The sequence below is a fragment of the Xiphophorus maculatus genome, chromosome 19, assembly GCF_002775205.1.
Source record: "Xiphophorus maculatus strain JP 163 A chromosome 19, X_maculatus-5.0-male, whole genome shotgun sequence".
NCBI classification, from domain to species: Eukaryota; Metazoa; Chordata; class Actinopteri; order Cyprinodontiformes; family Poeciliidae; genus Xiphophorus; species Xiphophorus maculatus.
In genome coordinates, this window is record NC_036461.1 from 21940216 (window position 1) to 21961550 (window position 21335).

Sequence of the window (21335 nt, forward strand, 5' to 3'; positions counted from 1 at the left end):
CTCTACTTATCATGCAGGAGCCCACCAATGCAACACATGCTCCCTCTGCATTCCGGCTGTGCACGGTCTCGACAGGTACACTCGCGTCGCTGCGAGGGTTTGCAATGCAACAATTTCTCAAGGTTCAGTTCCTCAATTGCTGGAAAAAAAGAAAAGAAAAAAACGACACAGGAACCTCTCGTGCCGCATACCAGACATAAACAAAAGAATGCACACTTTTGCACACATGCGTGCACACACACACAAATATGTTTTCACAGGAAAAAAAAAAACAACTCAATTTCTACAAGCAGAACACAGCTGCCACAGCTCTCTGTCTTCTCGAAAATGAAAAAGAATCAGTTTCCTGTCTGTGTCCGCTATATTGCCACATTCCTCTGAGCACAAATTGATCAAACTCCCGATTTGGCAAGTATGTGCAATGGAACGCATCCACGTAAACATCTGCCGTGCCTCAGAGTGGAAGTTGAAGTGGGCTGCATATGTTTTGCACAAGGGGGGTTCTCAGGTTTCATGAGGAAGGGAACCCCAAGGTTCTCCCAGTGATTGTTGTGTCGTGCACAGCGGAGAAGCAGCTCTCAGGAGCTTTTGATATATACTCACCGGAAGGCACAAAATGAAGAACTTTGTTGGTCTCCATGGCTGAGCAAGTGGTGGCAAATGCACACTTCCAAACCCAACCGCCTCCCCAACCCCCAAAAATCAACCCATCATGGTTGTGTTATCCTGTGCTGATGAGACTAAGATCACCTCTGCTCTCCCTTGCTCTGCTCTGTTTCTGACTGCCTCTCAGACACATGCAGTGACTCAGCCCCACTCTGCCTGCCTACTCGCGCTCTTGCCACTGGGTCCTAGTGCCTTTTTTTTTTTTTTTTTTTTTTTTATTAGTCAGCTTCTTCACTCTACCGTCCTGCTGTTTAACATCGCGGCGAAGCTCAGGTGGAGACGCACCTAGTCGACGTTTGGGGAAGATGTCATGTTGTAAGCCAACCCGGCTCTCCTGTTTGCCTTTGTTGAGTTGCGACTGACTCAAGCAGGTGAAAATGAAAGCGAATGCACCTCCTCTGCACTCCTCTCGTCCACCAACTGTGGCTCTGTCAAAATCCTAAGCTACAATTTGAAAACAAAGATCATAATGTTCAGGGTTTGCTCTCAAAACGCGAGCAGGCACACTTGGTTTCAGATGCTTGTTGCCTTCGTGTCTACATAACCCTAAGTGGCACAGAGATCTGATTTGTGCTGACACCTCTGCAAAAATTGCCAAAATATTCAGTCTTGCGTGATAACATCTAAAAAGAAGGGAGATCTGGGAACATGTGACTGTTTCTCTTCATCACTGGTTTCACTGTCTAAAAATTTAATTTTGAGTGACTCTTATTTGGAAAATATTCATACACCTGGCAGACTGAGGTTTCAAGTAATCAATAAATTTACCAGATTATTCCTTCAGGCCAGTAGTAATATTAAAGTTTTGAAGTAGTCCAGCCAGAGAACCTACTAAAGCGGAGGGAGCAGAGAATTGAGGATCTTACAGAATTCATCCAAAGTGCCGAAATCGGCTCTCTTTGACGTAAACGTGTGACGAGCATTGCATCATTGCTGAGCTCGACACCAGGCCCAGATCGAACTGTTTCAACAGAGATCTGTGCAATGTGTTGTGCGATTGGTCAGTAGTTTGTGATTTTTATGCAGAAATGCGCTCAGACTTCAATGTTGATATTTCTCTTCAACTAGTCCGCTTTCTCTATCCGGTTTTTGTATCGATCGGATGAGCATTTATCTGATACGGCGAGGGATTGTGTACTTTTGTACTTGTCTTTACAAAATAACTACTGTAATAATAAGACATGTGAAATGGCTAAAAACTTCTGCATGGAAATTGTAATGATGTTGTCCGTTCAGGCGACTGTCTGCAGAAAAATTGTGGTGCTTTCTCTGCGACTGTTTCGTATCCAAAAGAGAGGGAAGGAAGGAGGGGGAACCCTGGCGTGTCAGAGCGTGATGCATACTGAAGAGGGTGGGGTGCCTCCCTGGTGGTTTGTGAAGTTGTACGAAAGGTGTGTGCGAAAACCAAAGGTCTGCAACCACGTGACCACGCATTAACCATAGCATTAGCTTTGAGTTAAATATGTGGCAGCCTTTAGAGTGAAGAAGAAGGGCTTCCAACCCTAATTACCTGTAAAAAGTAGGTGAGTAATTATAAAAACAGTTTTGTTTTTGTAATGCCAATAAAGTCTGCATGGAGGTAATCCAATGATTTTATGCCCAAAGCAAGATCCGAAATATTCTTGGCACAAAGTCCAGCCTGCTCCCACTTCACCATTGACCTTCCCCCTTGTCACCAGTCCAGTTTGTGTCGTTTGTCATGACGAGGAGATTCAGGATCTCATCACTGCTGCTTTTCGCTAATGTTTACAGGGTTTCCCTCAGTGCTTTATAAACCTGGCGGGCAACCAGGCTTTACTTGTGCCCCCATCAGGCCAAGAGTTGCTTATTTTTTTAAGTCTCTTTAAAATCTTTGCACTTTTTAAGACTTTATTGTTGGTGTTCAGGTATTAATCTTCCAATCTTTCAATAGCACATAATTATCAAGTGATATTTTCAAATCTCTTGTCAATTTTAAACATTTTTTAACTCAAAAAGACGACAGGCCGATGAATGAACGACTGTCCTAGCGCACAACCACCAGGCTTAACAAGCTTTCTGGGAGAAACTTTGGGTTATGTCGGCTACTTCAGGCTATGACCTCCAGCAAGTGCTAGAGCGGTTCCCTGCTGAGTGTGAAACATCCGCGATTAGAGTTAGCTCCAACTCTAAGGTCATTATTCTCAACTAGAAATTGGTGAACTGCCCCCTGTGAGGGGTCGGGGGTCAATCTGAGCCTCAAGTTCATGGGAGAATAAGAGTGATGGTTGGGTGGAATAGGAGACTGACAGATTCAGGATTTGTCTGCAGAAAGGATGTGCCGATTACCGTTTTCTGGCCAATCTTTAAAAAACCTGACCTGCTGATAAAAGCTGATAGCTGTCTATTTTTATGAATTGACAATGTTAGCCATTATAAGACCCCAATACACCTTCAATGTATCTTATTTATTTAACAAAAATAAAAAAAAAACAATACCCGTGAAACAAACTCATTTTAGCCACACGGGTTATAAATAAAACGTTTAGAGCATTTCCGTCCAAACTACTAAAATAAACTACCTAAAAATTAAAATCTTTTTTAGTCTTTTTCACATTTAATTTTTTTTCAGCCCTCTCCTACAGCTGAGCAAAAGGGTACAGTGGCTAATTATCAGACCTTTGCAGAGGTAGCTAAGATTGGTGCGTCACAATTACCACCTGTTTTTGCAGACAAGGCTTACAGAACAGAAGCAACCCTTTTAATTGTAAGTGTGAGGAATCTGCCTGTACTGAATTCAGGCGTTACACGGTTCTCAAAGTTAAATGGTGAGAAACAGTGGACAACTCCAGGCACTGTCCATGGTGCTAGTTCAACCCCCAGGTCATTTGCAGTGGATAGAGCTGCAGGAGGACATTTCAGTCACAACAGTAGCCATCTTCTGCGTATATCAGACACAAACTGTTCGTACAAACCAACAAATCCTGTGACCTGGAAGACAAATGATGTAGCATCTGAGACGAACACCGTCGGAAACCGTCCCTTGTTCAGGTACAATGAGTAAACCACCATGTAGGCTTGACTTGTCATTTGAGTTCATTTCATAGTAAGTGTCAGAGTTCTGAAAGTTTGGATTTATTGGTTTCGAGTATGACCAAATGTACAAATGGCAGCTAACGCATATATGTTTACAAGAGTTTAAACGTCAAAGCAACAACTGTTAACAGATCAATCCAGGTCTTTATCTTGTAAATTTGTGGTGAAGTTCTGTATACGTGCGACAGGATTAAGCATTGCTGTACAAGTTCTGATGTGAAATGTACCATGATAGGTGAGCAACGTGATTTATGAGAGGCTGTTTTGTGACATACTGAATAAAGAAGTGTGAGATCTGAGCGCGTTCCTGCTTTGTTAATCAGCAGACATCCCACAATATAAGAGAAATTACATATTTTTACACTTGAGTGATTATACTAAATAACCGTTCAGTAGCTGTTTCCACTGACCATATAATTGCTTTATTTAACATTTAGAAAATAAAAATTAAAAAAACTTGTTTTTCAAGGAAACGTTTTGGCGATGGCATGAAGTGGTTTTTTGGCTGTATCAAAATTGGTTTATTTCGCAAACCTACGCTGGAAACACTTTACACATCACAAGTCACATGAACAACAACCAGTTGTTGCCACTGCTGCAAACTACAAAGAAGAAAATGACAGGAAGTAGTTGGAGGATCATGGCGCAGCGTGTTTTTTAATGACATATTGCGCGAACAAACTTATCTATATGATTTTAATTACATTTCTTATTTAATGGAGAAAAACATTACTTTTCAACATTAGCGGAATATTGAGTTTTGCACACATTTGTAATGAAAACACAATCACTGTGTGCATTTGTATAACAAGGAGACTAATTTCTGTGACTTAATTGCCTAACTTTTGAATGCAATTAGGCCTGAAATTCTCCATATCAGGGCTACAATGTTCGATTTAAGCTTTTCCATCAGGATTAACTTTATGAAGCTGATGGTATTACTTTTTGTGACCAATTTAATTGAAACAGTACAGGCTTAATCCTTAAAGTATGAAGTTGTTGGTTCTAACTCATTAACTAAATTTTTGATCCTATTTAGTTCAGATGATGGAGAACTATACCTTGTTTATAATAACTATGCAGACGACAGAAGAATCATTGAAATTATGTTACATGTCTTGCAGACTGTTGGTGGTTTTTCTCCTGCCCTTTTTTTCATGTTTCTCCTCAGGTTCAAAATGCAGGAATTTTGAAATTTTAAGCTCTGAATGGGTAGAGAATTTGAAAAGACCAATTAAGATCCAGGTCTACCCAATGAAAAAGCCTCACCTGTGGCTCTGGGCTCTCCTTCTGCTCCTAGCAGATGAATGCGGAGTACGGCAGTGCTGCTGCTGTGGAGCATTGTCTTTTGTTTAAAAGTTTGTTGTGGGAGTTTGAGGAGTAGGTATGTTTTTCACACAGAGGTTCGTTTCTGTTAGATGCGCTAGATAAGTAGGCTGGTGCCACAGATGTAATGTTTTTAGCCAACCTTTTTGTTAGCTGAGGATATCAGGGCTTTTTCTTTGTTTTTCCATTTAGAATAGATGTGAGATAAGCCATTTTTCATTTCTTTGATTTGGCACAATCCAACAATCCCTTTGTCCCCCACAGTTTATAAAACCGTTTGAGACTCTTTTTTTTCCTTTTATGCACCACAGTACAAGATACAGAGCCACAATACATTAGCGAAAAAAGGCGAAAAAAAAAGAAAAGGCTGTGCTGTGGATATATGAGTGAACATGTGTTGCTGTGTGTGAGGTTTTTGTTTTTCCTTCATTTTACAAGAACTCAGTCAATTTTTTGTGGTTGTTCTGTAAGTCTCCCTCTGTCCAATCACTGGTCTTAATGGCATACATTGAAGGATAATAGAAATATAGCATTCAGTGACGTGGGGTTGCAGTGAGTCGCCATTGTGGCTTTTAAATCTGGTCAGAACCAGAAGGATCTGCCTTCTCTAGGTGACACAAACAGAGACAGGGAGTGTTGCCAGGGAAATAAACATGAACCAATCAGCAATGTGGTCATGCCTCTATCAAGCGCTCCAGTAACAATCGTTTGCTACAAGCTTTCCAAGGAATTTGGGTGAAGATGGTAACTTCATCCAAAAAGGTTTTAAGACTTTGGTGTTGAGTTTTCCACTTTTTCTAATTTCTTTCCAATAAAAGAACACAACATGACATTCAACTTCATAACTTTGTGTCACCACTTGACCATACCCCACTTTTATTAACAAGTCATTATGTACAAGATATCCATAATGGAATGGGTCAGACTCAGAAGGAGGGGAAGTAGTTATTGTTTTTCAAATTTATCTAATTAATTTTTTTTTTTTTTTTTTTTGGATAAGCATTGTCACACACCATGAGTGCAAATACAACACTCTGTGAACTAGAGGCTAATTCAAGTGTCCTCACCTAACCTATGAAACTCAGCTCAGGTGTAATGATAAGCACACTCTACTGAGACATCAAACAGCATATTGCAGGACATGATTTTTCCAAATATCAATAAGAGCAAATGATCAAATAAACTCAAGAAAAACAAGCCTGCAGTGTTGCTTACCAACCTGCCTGAAGGGCCAAAATGAGGTCTGGAGACTGAAGTTACATTCGTTTCTCTCACAAAACATAAAAAAGAAAAACATCATGTCTCATTATTGCGGTGGCCTATGGGGGATCTTCAGGTGGTTTCAGTGAGTTATAAATTTATCTGGAAAGAAAAGGTGATTACCAGAAATGAAGTAAAACCTGAAAAAAAACTCCTAAGATGCCCTCATTTCTCTGAAAGGTTTTAGATTTTTATTTTAATTTTTTGCTCAAGTTTTACTTCAATAGTGAAATGCAGTCAGTTAGACTTGCCTACACCCTACAGACATTAAACCTGTTCTCTGACATGGTGCTGTTTGGTTAAAGTATTATGGACATTAATTGTTCAATACATGCAATAAAAATACATCAAAAACCTGTGCTGCTCTGTGTGATCCAGCATGTACAGACAAATACTGTATATTTAAATCGAACACAACATTTAATCATTGCTAAAACCTAACCACCACCTACGTTTTAGCTTGCAGAAAAGAAAACATGTCAGAACATCTGGAGATGATAAAGGAAGAGCTGTCATTCTCTACATTCATGAGTCATATTTAGCAACATGAGAAACAAGTTAACATCAATCCCAATGAAATATGAACTTTTTTGGGGCTTTTTAGGTTGCTCCAGCTCTTTGCGTAACGTAGCGTTGCTAGTCTGGCCACCAACAGTCAACCTCTATCAACAACACTCTGTCTTTGTGTTAAATGTGGATCTAAAGAGCTTCATTATGGAGTCTCTCCAACAGATTCCTTCACTGAGATTATACTTCCTGCCCTCCATCTGAAGTGACCACTGAGGTGCCAAAATGTAATGTTTATTGCTTGTTTCATGATTGATGACTCTATAATGTTTTTATGATGTTAAATACACTAAACTGCCTTGTTGCTGAAAATTACTTTACAAATAAACTTGACCTAAACTTGTGCGTCATCAAAATCCTGTTGCTAAAACCTGCCTATTGCTTGCCTTTTATTTTGGGGTATCGGTGTTTAATACCCATTTAGATTTTTATTGGTTGATCTTCGGAAAACAGATATTCTTCTCCCTATCTACCACATAAAATCTCTATAAAATAGATGTAGTTGTACTGCGACAATATATGAATACTTTGATAATGTGCTGTATGTGGCTTTATTTCTGTTTGTCACAGTAAAGTGTTACCTTTGCTTCATCCAAAATATAATTCAACAATTTGCCATCATCTTATTTACAAAAACTATTCTAACTCTCCTCACAAGGTTGCCTTAAAAATATGATCCGTTTGCTGGAAACTATATTAAGTAGAATGCAGCCACGTTTAGAGCGGTGGAAATTATGTCATAACTGATTTGTAGTCTGGTACTGCACGGCGCAGTGCTGCTGCTCCTGCAGTGTATGTGCTGTCCTTTTGTCCTTGTGCCAGATGTCAGGATGTGGTGTGTACGACTCATTAGGATGTCAAAATGCTCCTGTACTAGTAAGTCTTTTTATTTGGTGATTTGGACGCCAAACGACCCATCTGCTCAGGTAGCTGCGTCTGCATCAGTTGAGGTATAATGGTGACACTGCGTAGACAATAATGAAGCCCAAACAGCCACGGCTATTGCCTCAGTGAGTCATCAATCAGTGAGGGAATCCTGCTCGCTCCTTTTGACTAGGGACAACCTGTATTAGAATTATGACTGAGTGTGTGTATGCGGTGACACGCTGTGTGTGCTTATGTTTCACCAAATCCTCGCTGTCTGGGTGTGTAGGCGGCTTTCTTGTCTTTCCGTCTATGGGAAGATGTCTATTTAGTCTCTCCAAGTGTGTCTATTAGCAGATGTAGCTGTCAGCCTTCCCGTCGGTGTGTGTGTGTGTGTGTGTGTGTGTGTGTGTGTGGGGGGGGGTGTGGGAAAGGGTCTGTCTGTTTTTTGTTTTTTTTGTTCAGTGCAGTCTTTGTTGTTGTTTATGCTGTAGTCTGGCACAAGAAGAGAGAAAGGCACAGTGATAATCACAACACTTGGGAATAACCAATGGAGGAATGAGGAAGGAAACAAAAGAATAAAGAAGGTGATGGAGGAAAGGAAGAGAAGGTCGAAGAGGAAAACGGGAGACGAGTGGAGGAATTGTTTCTAGTCAAGTTGCTGCATGAAGCCATCAGAACATAGTCTTCTGGGCTTCCCGTGCCGTGGATCTGTGTGTGTGGGCGTGGGTGTGCGTGTGTCTGTACAAAATCCTTAGTAGTGAGCTGTAAGTAATGCCACGGGGATGAGGGCATATTTCAGGTCACAAACTAGCTACAGATTTAATTTGGGGAAGAACAACTTGATTATGTTCTCTCAAGCAAAAACAGCTCAGGGAAATGTAACTGAGAAGACACAGGTACACACACACACACTCATGTACACATTACCGTAGCAATGTAATGGCACCTGCAGTTCAATGTACTACGCAGATGGTTGCTAAATAAGAGCGGACTCAGGTGTTATTTACAATCTACGGCAACACAAATTGTTACTAAACCGAACTTTCTTCAATATTACTTTACATCTAAACATAGATTTTTAAACAACAGAAAAAGAATGTCTCACAGTATTAATATTTGTTTCAGTTTAGATTTGTGTTTGGAAAAAATATGCCAACATTAGATAATGGTTTCACCAAACATGCTTTCCAGACTCATGTATGTCACCAAAGGCCTCGTATGCTGTGGCAATGCCTCATATAGGCTCATTCAATAATGAACTTTAGAGGAATGGCCCACCCAATATACATTTGTGCAATACAAAAATTCCAACTTCAACTAATCTGTCCTGAAGATTCAAATAACATAAATGTTTGAAGAAGCAAAATGGTCAAAAGTAGAAGCTTGAAGAAATGTTTTTTACTCAATCAAATCAATCAAATTTTATTTGTATAGCACATTTCAGCAGCAAGGCATTTCAAAGTGCTTTACATCATATCAAACACAGAAACACAAAGCAACATAGAATCAACAATCAAAACACGACATTAAGTCAGGTTCCATCAATCAATTTGTAATTGATTACGTTTCAAATACAATCCTAAACAGGTGGGTTTTTAGCCGAGTTTGCATCCATAGAAGGTTTTACCTGTTACACTCCTACTGTGTTATATGGAACAAAATACCTATTGCTATTTTTATTCCCACTCAAACTCACAATCACACAGTTTAAAACGATGTAGACAGCATTTTAATCTGCTTCTGGCACAAGGCTCCGTACACCTCTTTCACGGAATTTTGAGCAGGGACTCCGTCGTCCCTCACGGATTTTTGTGCAAATCTATGGTACCTGTTAGTGTCTAGAATTTACAGGGTTTCCATTGCGCGCAATGACCCTCAGTCACTCGCCGTTTTTGTTCCTGCACGGGGCTCCGTACACGTCTTTCACGGAATTTCGAGCAGGGACTCCGCCGTCCCTCATGGATTTTTGTGCAAGTCGTGTTTTCTCACAGCACAAGTTCTGGCATAAAATAGTTCTGAAGCATGACTTTTTCTAAATTTGTTCTTTTCCATGAAATCTACTTTCATCCCAGATGTGAAGCGGCAATCAAATCCTTTCTTCTTCTGCCTGAAGAATAACAGCTGATTAATAATGGGCACTATAAAAATTTATTCCAAGTCTTGGGGCCAATTTTAGCGACCTACTTTGTTAGGTATTGGGATCTAACAATAAAGGTCTGCAATGAATAAAAATGTTACATGCATATAAAGTGGATATATACAGTACATACTGTATGGAGATGGAGGTGATGGATGTATATATATATATACGGTATGTATATATTTAAAGGAATTGGATACATATAATTTGAAAGTCAACCTTAAGAGGCTAGAAAAACAGATAGAAAACCTTCAATCGGATGCAAAAAAGAAAGAAAAAATCAAAATGTCAAACTACAGACATGGAGCACATACTCTTGAAGGATTACTCGCATTACAACACACTACTTAAGATTTTCTTTCTTTTAGATTTATATGACGAGCATAAAGCATAAAAACAAAACATGGTTTTGGAAGTGCCTCTATTCTCTTTCTGGTGACAGAAATCTTTCCCAGACCATGAAGCTACCTCCACATTTCACAGTATGAAGGGTCTGTTCAATATTAGTTTTCCACCAGATGTAGCGTTTTGCATGTAGGCCACAAGAAACATCCTAACCTTTTTTTTTTTTTCTTTTTCACATTTTTTCTGTGAATCTATGAGGTTCGGGGTCAGTTTTAAACAATACTTCTCATGGTTTTCTTCCAGAAATGGTTTTCTGATCTTTGCTTTTTTATATACCAGATACATTTGTGGTGTGTATAACCAATAGTAGTCCTGTGATTTGTGTGTCCTCTAGATTTAACATGGGCCTTATGGTTTCTACTCTGGTTAAAACAAATTGTTTAGTTTTCTGACCAAATTAGGGGAGACACAACTGCAATCAATTCCTTTTATATTTAAATGAGTAAAAATGTGAAAAATCTGTATCATTATGCCTTAGTTTAATAATTTTGCTAAACTTTGTGATTCTAATGAGACAAAATGTTGAAAAGTTTGAATACTTTTGCCAGGCAATGTAGATACATTCCAGATTCAGTTACGGTGATTCATCCATTTACACTCTAAAATAAAGATGAATGTTTTCTCTTCCAATGGCAACAACAGAAAAGAAAATGAATCACATCCCCAATAGAGATATTCCAGCCAAATGATATTTAGCATGCGCATAATCTAAACAATGTAAATACCATTGTCTTTTGAGACAGATATACAGTACAGACACACTGCCCTCTACTGGAAACTGTAGTTGCTCAGAACACCGACACTACTAAAGGTTACCATCTATTTGATGTTTCTTAAAGAGTTCATTTCAGCCAACTCTGTATGGAAATGAAGAGAAAGTTAAGACTGGAATCATCCCTAGAAGAAGCACTAGAGATGGCAGGAGTGTTTCCCTTACTTGAGTCCCTTTTCAGTACAATACAAAATACAAACAAAAACCAACCTGATCAAAACACCACATCGAAAACATCATGCTTGGTTGGATACACATCTGGATGTTTGAAATAAAACAAAACGTGTATGTACAGATAATTATATGTAAAAGCATTGAGAGCCATTCTTATTGTTAATAACATTAATAATAGAGTGTGACAGTGTCATTAATCAGTGGTAGGGAGGAGCAGATTTTCTCTATCCTCACCAAAAAGATAAATGTATTATGCAGTTCAAGGGTCAAGGTAAATCCAATAACACCGCTTGTGCATTTAATGTTATCTGATGTGTTAAAAAAAATCTAATATTGAATTGAACCGACATACAATTTGGAGGAAAAATATAATTTCCTGATGATCATTATTCAGGTCAAGAGGAGTTTTTAATTTTAAACAGCAGAAACTGCCAGCCCCCAGTGCAGGAGTGACTGTCACCATTATCAAAACAGATCAAACTGCCTCATTTTCAAAAAAAAGTTAACCTTCCCTCTGCTTATCCAGGGTGACTTATGAAAACATGTCACTCTGCAGCCAGCTTTAAAATTCTGCGCACCTACAGGGAGCATTAAAACAGCAATAAACTACAAAGGGCACCTTGCTGTATTGTGCTCTAAGCAGGAAGATAGCAAAGACACAGTTAGTGGACAAACACTGGGTGGGATTTCCTTTTCTCCTCACTGGCTCCTGCCTTCCATTGTCCATTTTCAGATGCTGGCTGAGTGCCGCTTTCCATGGAGAATAATAAAATGTGTCTGTCATCAAACTGTACACTGCGACAACACACACAAGCACACGCACAAACACACCCCTACACAAAATGCCTGCGTGTTGGCAATAACACACCAAACACACATTTGGCAATTCAAATGTGTGCATTTTTCAAATATAGAACCACAGTTAATTGGTGAGTTGCATGATTTTAGTAAAAATGACACAAGTGTTTAGAGTTCAGATTCATAGTTCCAGTTACAAATAAGTTATCAAATATTGTTAAACAATAATAATCAATCTAAAAAACACCAGTTCAGCAAAGTCCTGTAAATATTATAGTGCAAAATTGCACAATAAAGCATATGACATAAGGGGAAATAGAATTGCACATGACTATGAAGCAGGGTTTATATCAACGTGTTTTTGCACGTTTTGCAAGATCACATTAGAAAAGGTTGTTGGAAATGACAACATTTAAAATAACTTCAATTTCACCAAAATTAGACGTTTTTACACTCGCTTAAGGTGGTTTTTGTTTTGCTTTTTTTTTTTCGAAAAAGAGTTCATGTTGGATGTTACAGAAGACGTATTTATTTAATCCGGAATTGAAAGGAGATCTATGGTGTGAATTGAGCAGGTTTGGCCTCTTAATGTTTAAAATCTCATTCCTCAGGCTTATGTTTAAGCTCTATGTGTTGTGATTTGTTATATATTGTGTTTTGTAGTTTTTCTATGCAATAGAACAAGTTGTTGATATTAGACACCCACCGTTGTGAAGTTTCCACTTAGATCACAAGGGTAAAGTTTTACTATCGCCAGTGCTCCCTTTGAGCCGAAACCTTTCTTAGAGAAAATCCATCTCACCTGTGTGTTTCCAGTCATTGTCATGCATGGCAGGAGGTTTTATATGTGTAAAGTGCCACCTCTCTGGAAGAGCTCCACTGAATCAACAATGCATTTGCCAAAGGTAGCCAGCAGAACTGCTCACATTGTTTGGTCTGTTGCAGAAAAAGATACAACTCTGAACATTATGTATTTGCTGACTCATGTAATCACAGTTAAACGTTTTAAGCTTCATCATCATGATGTCTATGAAAACGCCAGCACAGCTGATGTCAAAAGTGATTTATTCAACACTGGATGTTGAATTTAGCCGAGTTAAATTGTATTATAGGAAAAAAATGACATCACACTGCAAAGCTGTTTGCTTGTGCTGAACAGTTCCTTCAAACATTTCTTTGTCTGATCTCTCTCTTAACATGTTTCGAAGAAGGAGACAGAATTATACATAGCAACAGAGCTGACATTTTATTTTGAACGTATGCTTCATTGTAAACTCTTCTGATATTCATTTGTTTCTGCATTTCAGTGATTAATGTGAATGTAGAAATTTAATGGTGCTTTCAAACAGGGAAAAAAACCAATAAAGTAAGACATTGAAAACCACTGTAAACGAAGGTTTCTGACTGACAGTAATTTGACCAAAATGTTTGAAATACAAAGTTGTAGATGACATGACGCTCGCGTTATTTCAATAAAACATGCATAACATGCAAAAAAAAGAAAAGAAAAAGAGTTCATGTTCTACATGGGAGATGGAAACACAATTGCAGAAGAAGTTCTGACATAGTGAACACTTCCATCCACCGGTGGGTCTGTGAGTTGCCAGAGAAAGTGCTGAGGTGACCAGAGTGAAACAAGGCTTATTTGTAGTAGTGGTATAAAAACTAAAGGAGTGCCACTCCTCACATAAGTTAGCGCAGCTTTAAGAACTACAGTCAGCAATTTATAGGTTTCAAGGAAAAAGTAAACAGAAGCAATGTTGTGTAATTTGCTTTGTTTTATTGTGTTTATACTTAAAACTAATGTCGTCATACTGTGAGAATACGATAGCTGCACATGCCTAAGTCTATAGCTTTCTGGTGTTTTAACATCAAAGTTGTTACAAAAAAAGAAGAAATAAAAATGACTAAAATTAATAGAACAATCAGAGGAAACAGGGATTTTCCTACAGGTGAAATGAAAAGAGAAGGTCACTGAAATCATTGTGATAATGTTTTAATCGGATTACTTACTACCGAATGTGGCAGATTAAGTTGCAATAAAGTTAAATAATTAGTTACAAAGCTTTAATTAAGCCTCCATTAATTTAACTCTGAACAAACATGTTCATTAGATTTCAGCAGATAAGGGTTTCTAAAGGCAAATAAATGAGCTGGAACTTAACTGACTGGCCAATGTCGCCGCATTTGAGCAAAGTGATTAATGACTTTGATAGTAGCTACTTACTTTCACCACACTCTCACCACGCAGGTGTTAATGAATGACTCTGACAACAATTAACATTATTATCAAGCTCATCCAATGCATCCATAAACCTTAGAAACGCACTAAGGTTGTGGGAAAGAGTCGAAAGAGCCTTTTTTACCCCTTTTTTTTCAGCTGCTAACAATAAAATGACATCTAAGTATATGCCTTGAACACTTTTCAGTTGATTTACACCCATTAGAGAAGACAGCCTAGGTGGAACCCATCGTTTATCATCACATTATTAAATTAGACCAAAAAAAGGGCCACCATCGTATGAAAATCTAGCTTTTTCTGGACCAACGTTTCAGGAGCCTTGTTGTTAGCATTAGCAGCTGTAAACATTAGCATCATTTGTATTCTCTAGAGAATGTAGACTCGGTCCTTAATTCCGATTTTCTTAAGGCTGCCATTGTAGAGAAGTGATAAAGCGTTTTTATGTTTGGTTTCACTCAAACTCAAATGTAATCAGTCACACTTAACTAAAGAACTTCAAGAATAAATTCTGGAGACAAAAACCAGCAGGAGCAGAGAGCTAAAACAGATGTTCCTCCTGCTAACAGTACAAACAATAAGACACGGAGCTCAGGGTTGCCAGGTCTGACCGACAGTTTCCAGCCCAAAAGCAACGTAAAACCCACCCAACGAATTCCAACCTTTAATAAAATTCATGTTTATGGTACCATATATATATATATATATATATATATATATATACACTGTATATAAAAATCTTGTGTCCCATGGGTCATCGACTGCTTTCAGACTTGAGACAATTCATGACATTTTTAGTTGTCCTTCATAATATTCTGACCAGACCTAAATCCCATTGAGGCTCTTTGAACACAATGAGGCTTGAGTTTTTTGTGGCAATATGTCCTTTATAATAATAATGTTGCCCTGGGATTTATGTTTTACAATACGACTACATAGCAGTACTACTATACTTGATTAACCAATGACAAATCATTGATGATGTCACGTTCGACAGATTCTAGAGATTTCAAAATAAATCAACTAATAAGATAAGTGAAATAACACGGCATTTTACTACGAGTTTTGTGTTTTTCAGAAACAGGCCCAACCTGGCAACACTGATTCAGCTTTCCTTCACCTCTAACACTGCTAGCTAAATCTATATAATAAACATAGGACATACTGTATTTGTGCAGTATAAAGTTGAGAAACAACTCAAAGTTTAACATATTGAACTTTGCAACATGATATCATGCCATAGAGTTTTACTTTCTGCTGTGTTTTCTGTGGATGTCACGCTTATTTACGTACCAATGGGTCAATAGATGTAACTGGTCGATGTGCTCCACAGGAAGGAAATTCTACAAGGTAACTTAGTTCATCAGAATTCCAACTCATGCCTCTAACAGTTTCCATAATTTGTGTTACTGGACTGAAGGCAGTTCATTATCCATGAAAGCAGCCAGAATTTTAAACTGAGGTTATATCAACACGGTGCAGCTCTGATGTATTGACAAGTGCCTAAGTAGACAGTTTATCATAATAGCTAACCAGACAAAACTGCATTTGTCCAATATCAGAAGCAGAGTCTGTGGAATAAAATATTACTTAGCTCAAAGTGAGGTTCAAAATGAAGGAATTGTGCACACGTGTTGGTCTGCGAAAAAGTCAGATTTGAGTGTTTCCACCGCTTCACCAAGATTTGTGAATCCTCCACCAGGTTTGAGTCTGTTGTTGTAGGTTAATTAAAAAGCTGAATTGCCTCTGTATGACATCTTTTTGTAGCTTCTTATACTTTTTGAGTTCCAACTACATTATTAAACATTTCAACATTATTAAAAAACACTTACTTTGAACACCAAACCGTTTCTCCAGCGCTGATAGCTTTTAGGTATGCTAACAAAATAAAGATATCAGATTTTGAGTTCTTAATGAGATGAAAACCAATCTATCTACCTGGAAATCACCTATAGTTGATGGGTTCATCTCTAGACTGTATACAATTCCAAATTTGGCAGCTAGCATTTAGAAATGAATTGTGTATAATTTTGTTTTTACCCTTTAAAAAATATTAAGTATATAAAACCTTCCAATTGGAAGCAAAAAAGGGGGATCAAATTTAATAGAAGGCATATTTTGTATTTTTTGATAAAACTCTTAATTATTAAAACAATGATATTTGAGCAGAAGACTTTAATGCTAGCTGCACAGCATTAACAGGGTCATGGGTGGACTCTTTGGAGTAGGTCAACATGTACAGCATGGCGTTAACAGCGTCAGAGATAGAGGCTCAAATCCCAAAGAAAGCAAAAACAACATGTATGCACTCTCAACTCCATGAGGAGCTCAGGATGAGAGTGCCAGCCAAATGGCATATATATATATATTTATATAAAAAAGTGGTAATCCTACAAAGACAGGCAGTTACACAATATTCAATGGATGATGTAAAAAAAAAAAAAGTGCATTTAGGGGGGAAATTCAAGGTCAAAAAGGAAGGAGAATTTAGAAAAAGGCTCAGAACTTTGTGGCTCAACATTAGAGTATTACATGATGAGCTAAAGCAAATGGGAGGTCAAAAGGTTAATAGTTTGAGCCTCAGTGACTCGTTCAAATTATAAGCCCCAGAATGTTATACAAGAAGCTAAAAAAAACAAATAAAAAAAACAAACAATTTGATAAACGGTTACTTCAAAATTGCTTTTAAAGAAAATAAGCCTGCACAATTAGGCTTATTTTATGTTTTATATATTATTGTCGATACCTACATGTTTTACTCAGAGGTTGTTAAGTTTAGGAGACAGTAGCTACATCCTTTTGCATGATGATAAGCATAAACATTGGCTATGATTCACATGCTTTTTCACTATAATATATTTCACTTTATAAGTGAAAGCTGCTCGTTTCAATCCATTTTGGACTGATGACAATGTTTGCTTTCCTTTGGTGTTCAATATTTGCTCCACTGCGATCTGAGGTGTGATGAAAATTTTCAAACACACATTTGCCTGGGATGAAAACTTGTGTGGATGCAAGAAATGTGCGCTCCTTCTCAGGTTGGGACTAATCTGTCCTGAAGCACAAGCTAAATTGCAGAATATAGATCTTAAAGGAGCAGTGTTATGTGTTTTCCAGAGGCATGATGCTGTTTTATTGCAAAATCAAGTAACTATGTTACTTACAGTTGTTATAAAAACGCTATGTATATCAAATATGACTCAAAAGAAATCTGACTAATAAATCTGACAGCTTCAAATTGGGCCTCTGTCTCTTTAAAAATACCTGTCCTTTCTGAAACTCCACCTTCAGGGAGTCATCGCAACATGGCTCCTCTATTAAAGGATTTCTTCAACAGTTTAATAACTATATTAGCAGTCATAATATAACACGTGTCGGTCTGAAATACAAGGTTTCCCCCAGAAAACTTGCTAAGCCCAGTGGTTGTGTGCTGGAGCAATCATTCATCCAGTGGACCGTTGTGTTTTTGAGTTAAAACAATGTTTAAAGTTGACAGGAAATTTGAAAATATCACTTGATAATCATGTGTTATTGAAAAACTAGATGATTAATACCTAAACACCAACAATAAATTCTTAAAAATTGCAAACATTTTAAAAAGACCTAAGCAAGTAAGCAATGCTTAGCCTGGTGGGGGCACAAGTAAAGCCCGGTGGCCCGCCAGGCTTATAATACACTGGGGGAAACCCATAAATGTAGGAAATAAATTGACATTTTTCCATGCTTATTTACAAGGAGCCCAGTTCAAACTTGACCTCTCCTTCCTAAATCTTTTGAGTTTGTATTACACTACTGTACACAGAACAGAAATAACAGATTAACAGATTAAAGAAGTCAAACAAAAATCCCTGTGAGCACAATTAATTTACAACTGTCATCTCCCAAACACTGATCATGTTATCGTCCACTGGAGATAGCGGAGCTTAATTATTACACATATTAAGACTAAATCATAGAACATTAACAATCCTCAAAAAAAAATTTCACTTTAATGTTGCCATTTTTTTCCCTCCACAATGCAATTAATAATCTGCTGATGAAAAAATACAGCTAAGACCAGAATTATTAAACCCCTGATGAAATCACACAAAACTCAATTTTTTATATATATAATATAATAGTACTGGCAAAATATTCATGATGTCATATCCTAACATATTTTATTTAGTGTTGCATTTTAAATTTATAAAAATTTGAGACCAAAATGTTCTCACCTCCTTTGTAAAATCCATGAGCAGAACTTTCTCCTGCATAAACCATATTTTACTTGAGTAAATTATTTCTGGACTCTTTCCACATCAGGGCCTCAGAAAGAGGATAGTAAACAAACCTAAAAGGCTACACTGCAATTTGCAAACATTTCATGGTGATCATCATATTAATTAATTAAAATGTGAAATGATTATTATAAAGTCATATAATGTGATTTCTCTGGATTTGATTTTAGATCGCATCTTTAACAATTGAAATGTACCTGTAATTAAGCCCATCATAACTTTAATTTTGTAAAGAACACTTAGAACTTGATGATATTCTAAATAGGATATATATATATATATATCTATATATATATATATATATAGATAAGAAGGAGATATTCTAAATAACCAAGACAAAACCAGGACAACCAAAAATAATAAATGAAACGAAAATATTAACTTACAGCCAAAACCATAAAATGAATTAATATGCCTCTCTAATTAAAGTTACCCCTCAAAAACATATTAAAAATATTGCCCCTAAAGAAATGTTGATTTTTTGAGGGATAATTATGGAGCTCATTTTAATTCATTGTGTGATTTAATAATTGCGACAGGCTTATCTATAGTGAAAACTAGAGAGCTCTCCATTCTTTACTGGGAATACTTGAAAACTAGTGTATCAAATACTTATTGTCCCCAACTGTACATCATGGCACATTGAATACAGTCATCAGTCACAGGAGAAAATATGTGATAATATGGACACCAATAAAGACTGGACATTACTTCCAAATGAATGGCAAGACAAATTGGCCAGGGAAGCCGCCAAGAGGCTGACAGCAACACTAAAGGACGAATCTCTGCCAACTACCTACAACAACAGTCTCCTGTATTCTTCACTGGCCTGGACTGAGGCAAAGGTATGCAGAAAGGAAACCCTTCACTTTCTTTAAAAGATAACATCCAGACCTGGCTAAAATCTCTCAAGACCTTGTCAGCGATTGGATTATGGCTGATGAAACCAAACTTTTGGGCTGCAACTCAAAAATGCGTTTGGCTCCAAAAGAACACAGGCTAAAAGCATTCCATACCCACTGTAAAAACATGGTGGACTTTTATTAAGATAATTTTTTTGTTTTGTTTTCATCATTATGAATTAAACTGGTCATTGCCTTCCTACACATTTCCATGCAGCTCTCATTTCCTTCAGAGCCACGTCTGGACTTTCTCCCATTGACTTAGATTCCTCTGGAAGAATCTCTACTGGGCCAATCAGAGAACAGGAGGAGCTATGAACAATGATGCTGTTTTTCTGCACTTTGAAATTGTGGTCTGGCTGTAGTTTTAGTGGAGGAAGTGAACGAAGTCGTTCAGTCCATGTTGGCCACGCTTCCAAATATTAAATTTAAATAAGCAGCCATCTTGTTTGCCTTGGCACCGCTCTCTTTGCAGTGGAGGATGGTTGTTTATGACGTAGGCCGTTTTCAGTAAACTTCATAGCGTCAAAGTGATGCATCACATACGTCATGGACACATCTGAAAATGTTCAGTTGCTCAATCCATATGGATTCCTACATCTCTGGGATTTAACAATCTTCGGTTTTCAAATATTTGATACCTGAGCTAATGCTAAATTAGCCATTATAAGTGCCAACTTCAACCATCGTGTGAACACTTTTATCCAAGTCTTTACTCTAAAAAGGGATGAGAACTTTTATGCTTCAAGGCAGAATATTCTATATTGTTATTTAATGATTAAATGTCTTGCAGTAAAGGCTGTCCTTTTGGCTGAATACTGGTCTGTTACATGTCAATTAACTGACATTCATCTTCTTCTTTTTTTTTTAATCAAGCAAGTGAGAGTCACAACTACTCCAGATTTCAAGGCATTCCGAAGGACATGAATCACCCCGCAGTTAATCTTATAAAATGTTTATGTAATCTCACTGTTTTACCAATATATTTGAAAGTTCAATTATGGGTATTTCAAAGATCAAAATGTTTTTTTGATAATCAATTTCTTATTAAAAATAAAAAAATCAAACATACGTACACATAGTTAAGGAACCTCAAACATTAACGTTCAAAACACAACTAAATAAACTTTGGACCATTTATCTGGGAAATGTTGTGGTGACTGATGTAAATTAGCTTTAGGAAATCAAATCACAAATTGGGCCCCTCATAATCTTATACCGACTCTGGGTATCTCATACTTCAACTTAATATGACCATTTTCATCCAGTCAGCAAAGATTAACACTTAATTAAATGTCATATTTGCCTTAATAAAGACACTTTATAAAGGAGTAGCATGTATTCTTCTAAATACCTTACATGACAAAAGTTCAGTTTTAACGAGGAACATTTAACGTATTTTAACTCTTAGGTCAGGTGCTTTTACTTACCTGCAGCAATACATTTAGCAAGTAATTAAGAGGAAATGCGATGGTTTCAATTTATACAAATATACAGAAATAGTAGAAGGGTTGTTCACGGGCCAAAATAGGTAAGCAAAAGAAAAAAAACACGCTGCCCAATTGACAAAGGTGACTACCTTACCTACTACAAATCGATTTACCGTCACTCCCATCATCTCGCCGTCTTCCTTCGCAGTTTTCATGACGTCCCCGTCTTCCAAAATACGGAAAAAATAAGATAAAAAAATAAAGAAGTCCTTCGCTCGTTTTATTTTCCAGTATGTGACTAAACAGACGCGCGACTTCAATTCTGCCGGTACATCAAAGCGAAAGTAACGGGCGCGTGCTCAAATTAGCCACCGGTCATATCTCCAGGTGAGCTGAGTGAAGCTGACACAGGTGTGGGTGACAGCACGCGCCCAAAAGGTGCCAGGACTGTACAGTGA

The 21335-nt window shown here is 37.6% G+C and overlaps 1 protein-coding gene across 4 annotated transcripts in view; it reads right to left on the reverse strand.

The window, feature by feature from the left end:
- The window catches only part of slc4a11 (solute carrier family 4 member 11), a 142221-nt gene extending 120886 nt beyond the window's left edge, over window positions 1–21335 (reverse strand). For 2 of the 4 annotated variants that reach the window (XM_023352325.1, XM_023352323.1), the window contains exon 1: window positions 21032–21334. In XM_023352325.1, coding sequence (XP_023208093.1) covers window positions 21032–21092 — 61 coding nt within the window. In that variant the 5' untranslated portion in view covers window positions 21093–21334. Of the gene's footprint in view, window positions 1–603; window positions 765–21031 lie in introns of those variants that run through there. The other 2 variants (XM_023352326.1, XM_023352324.1) reach the window with 2 other exon arrangements.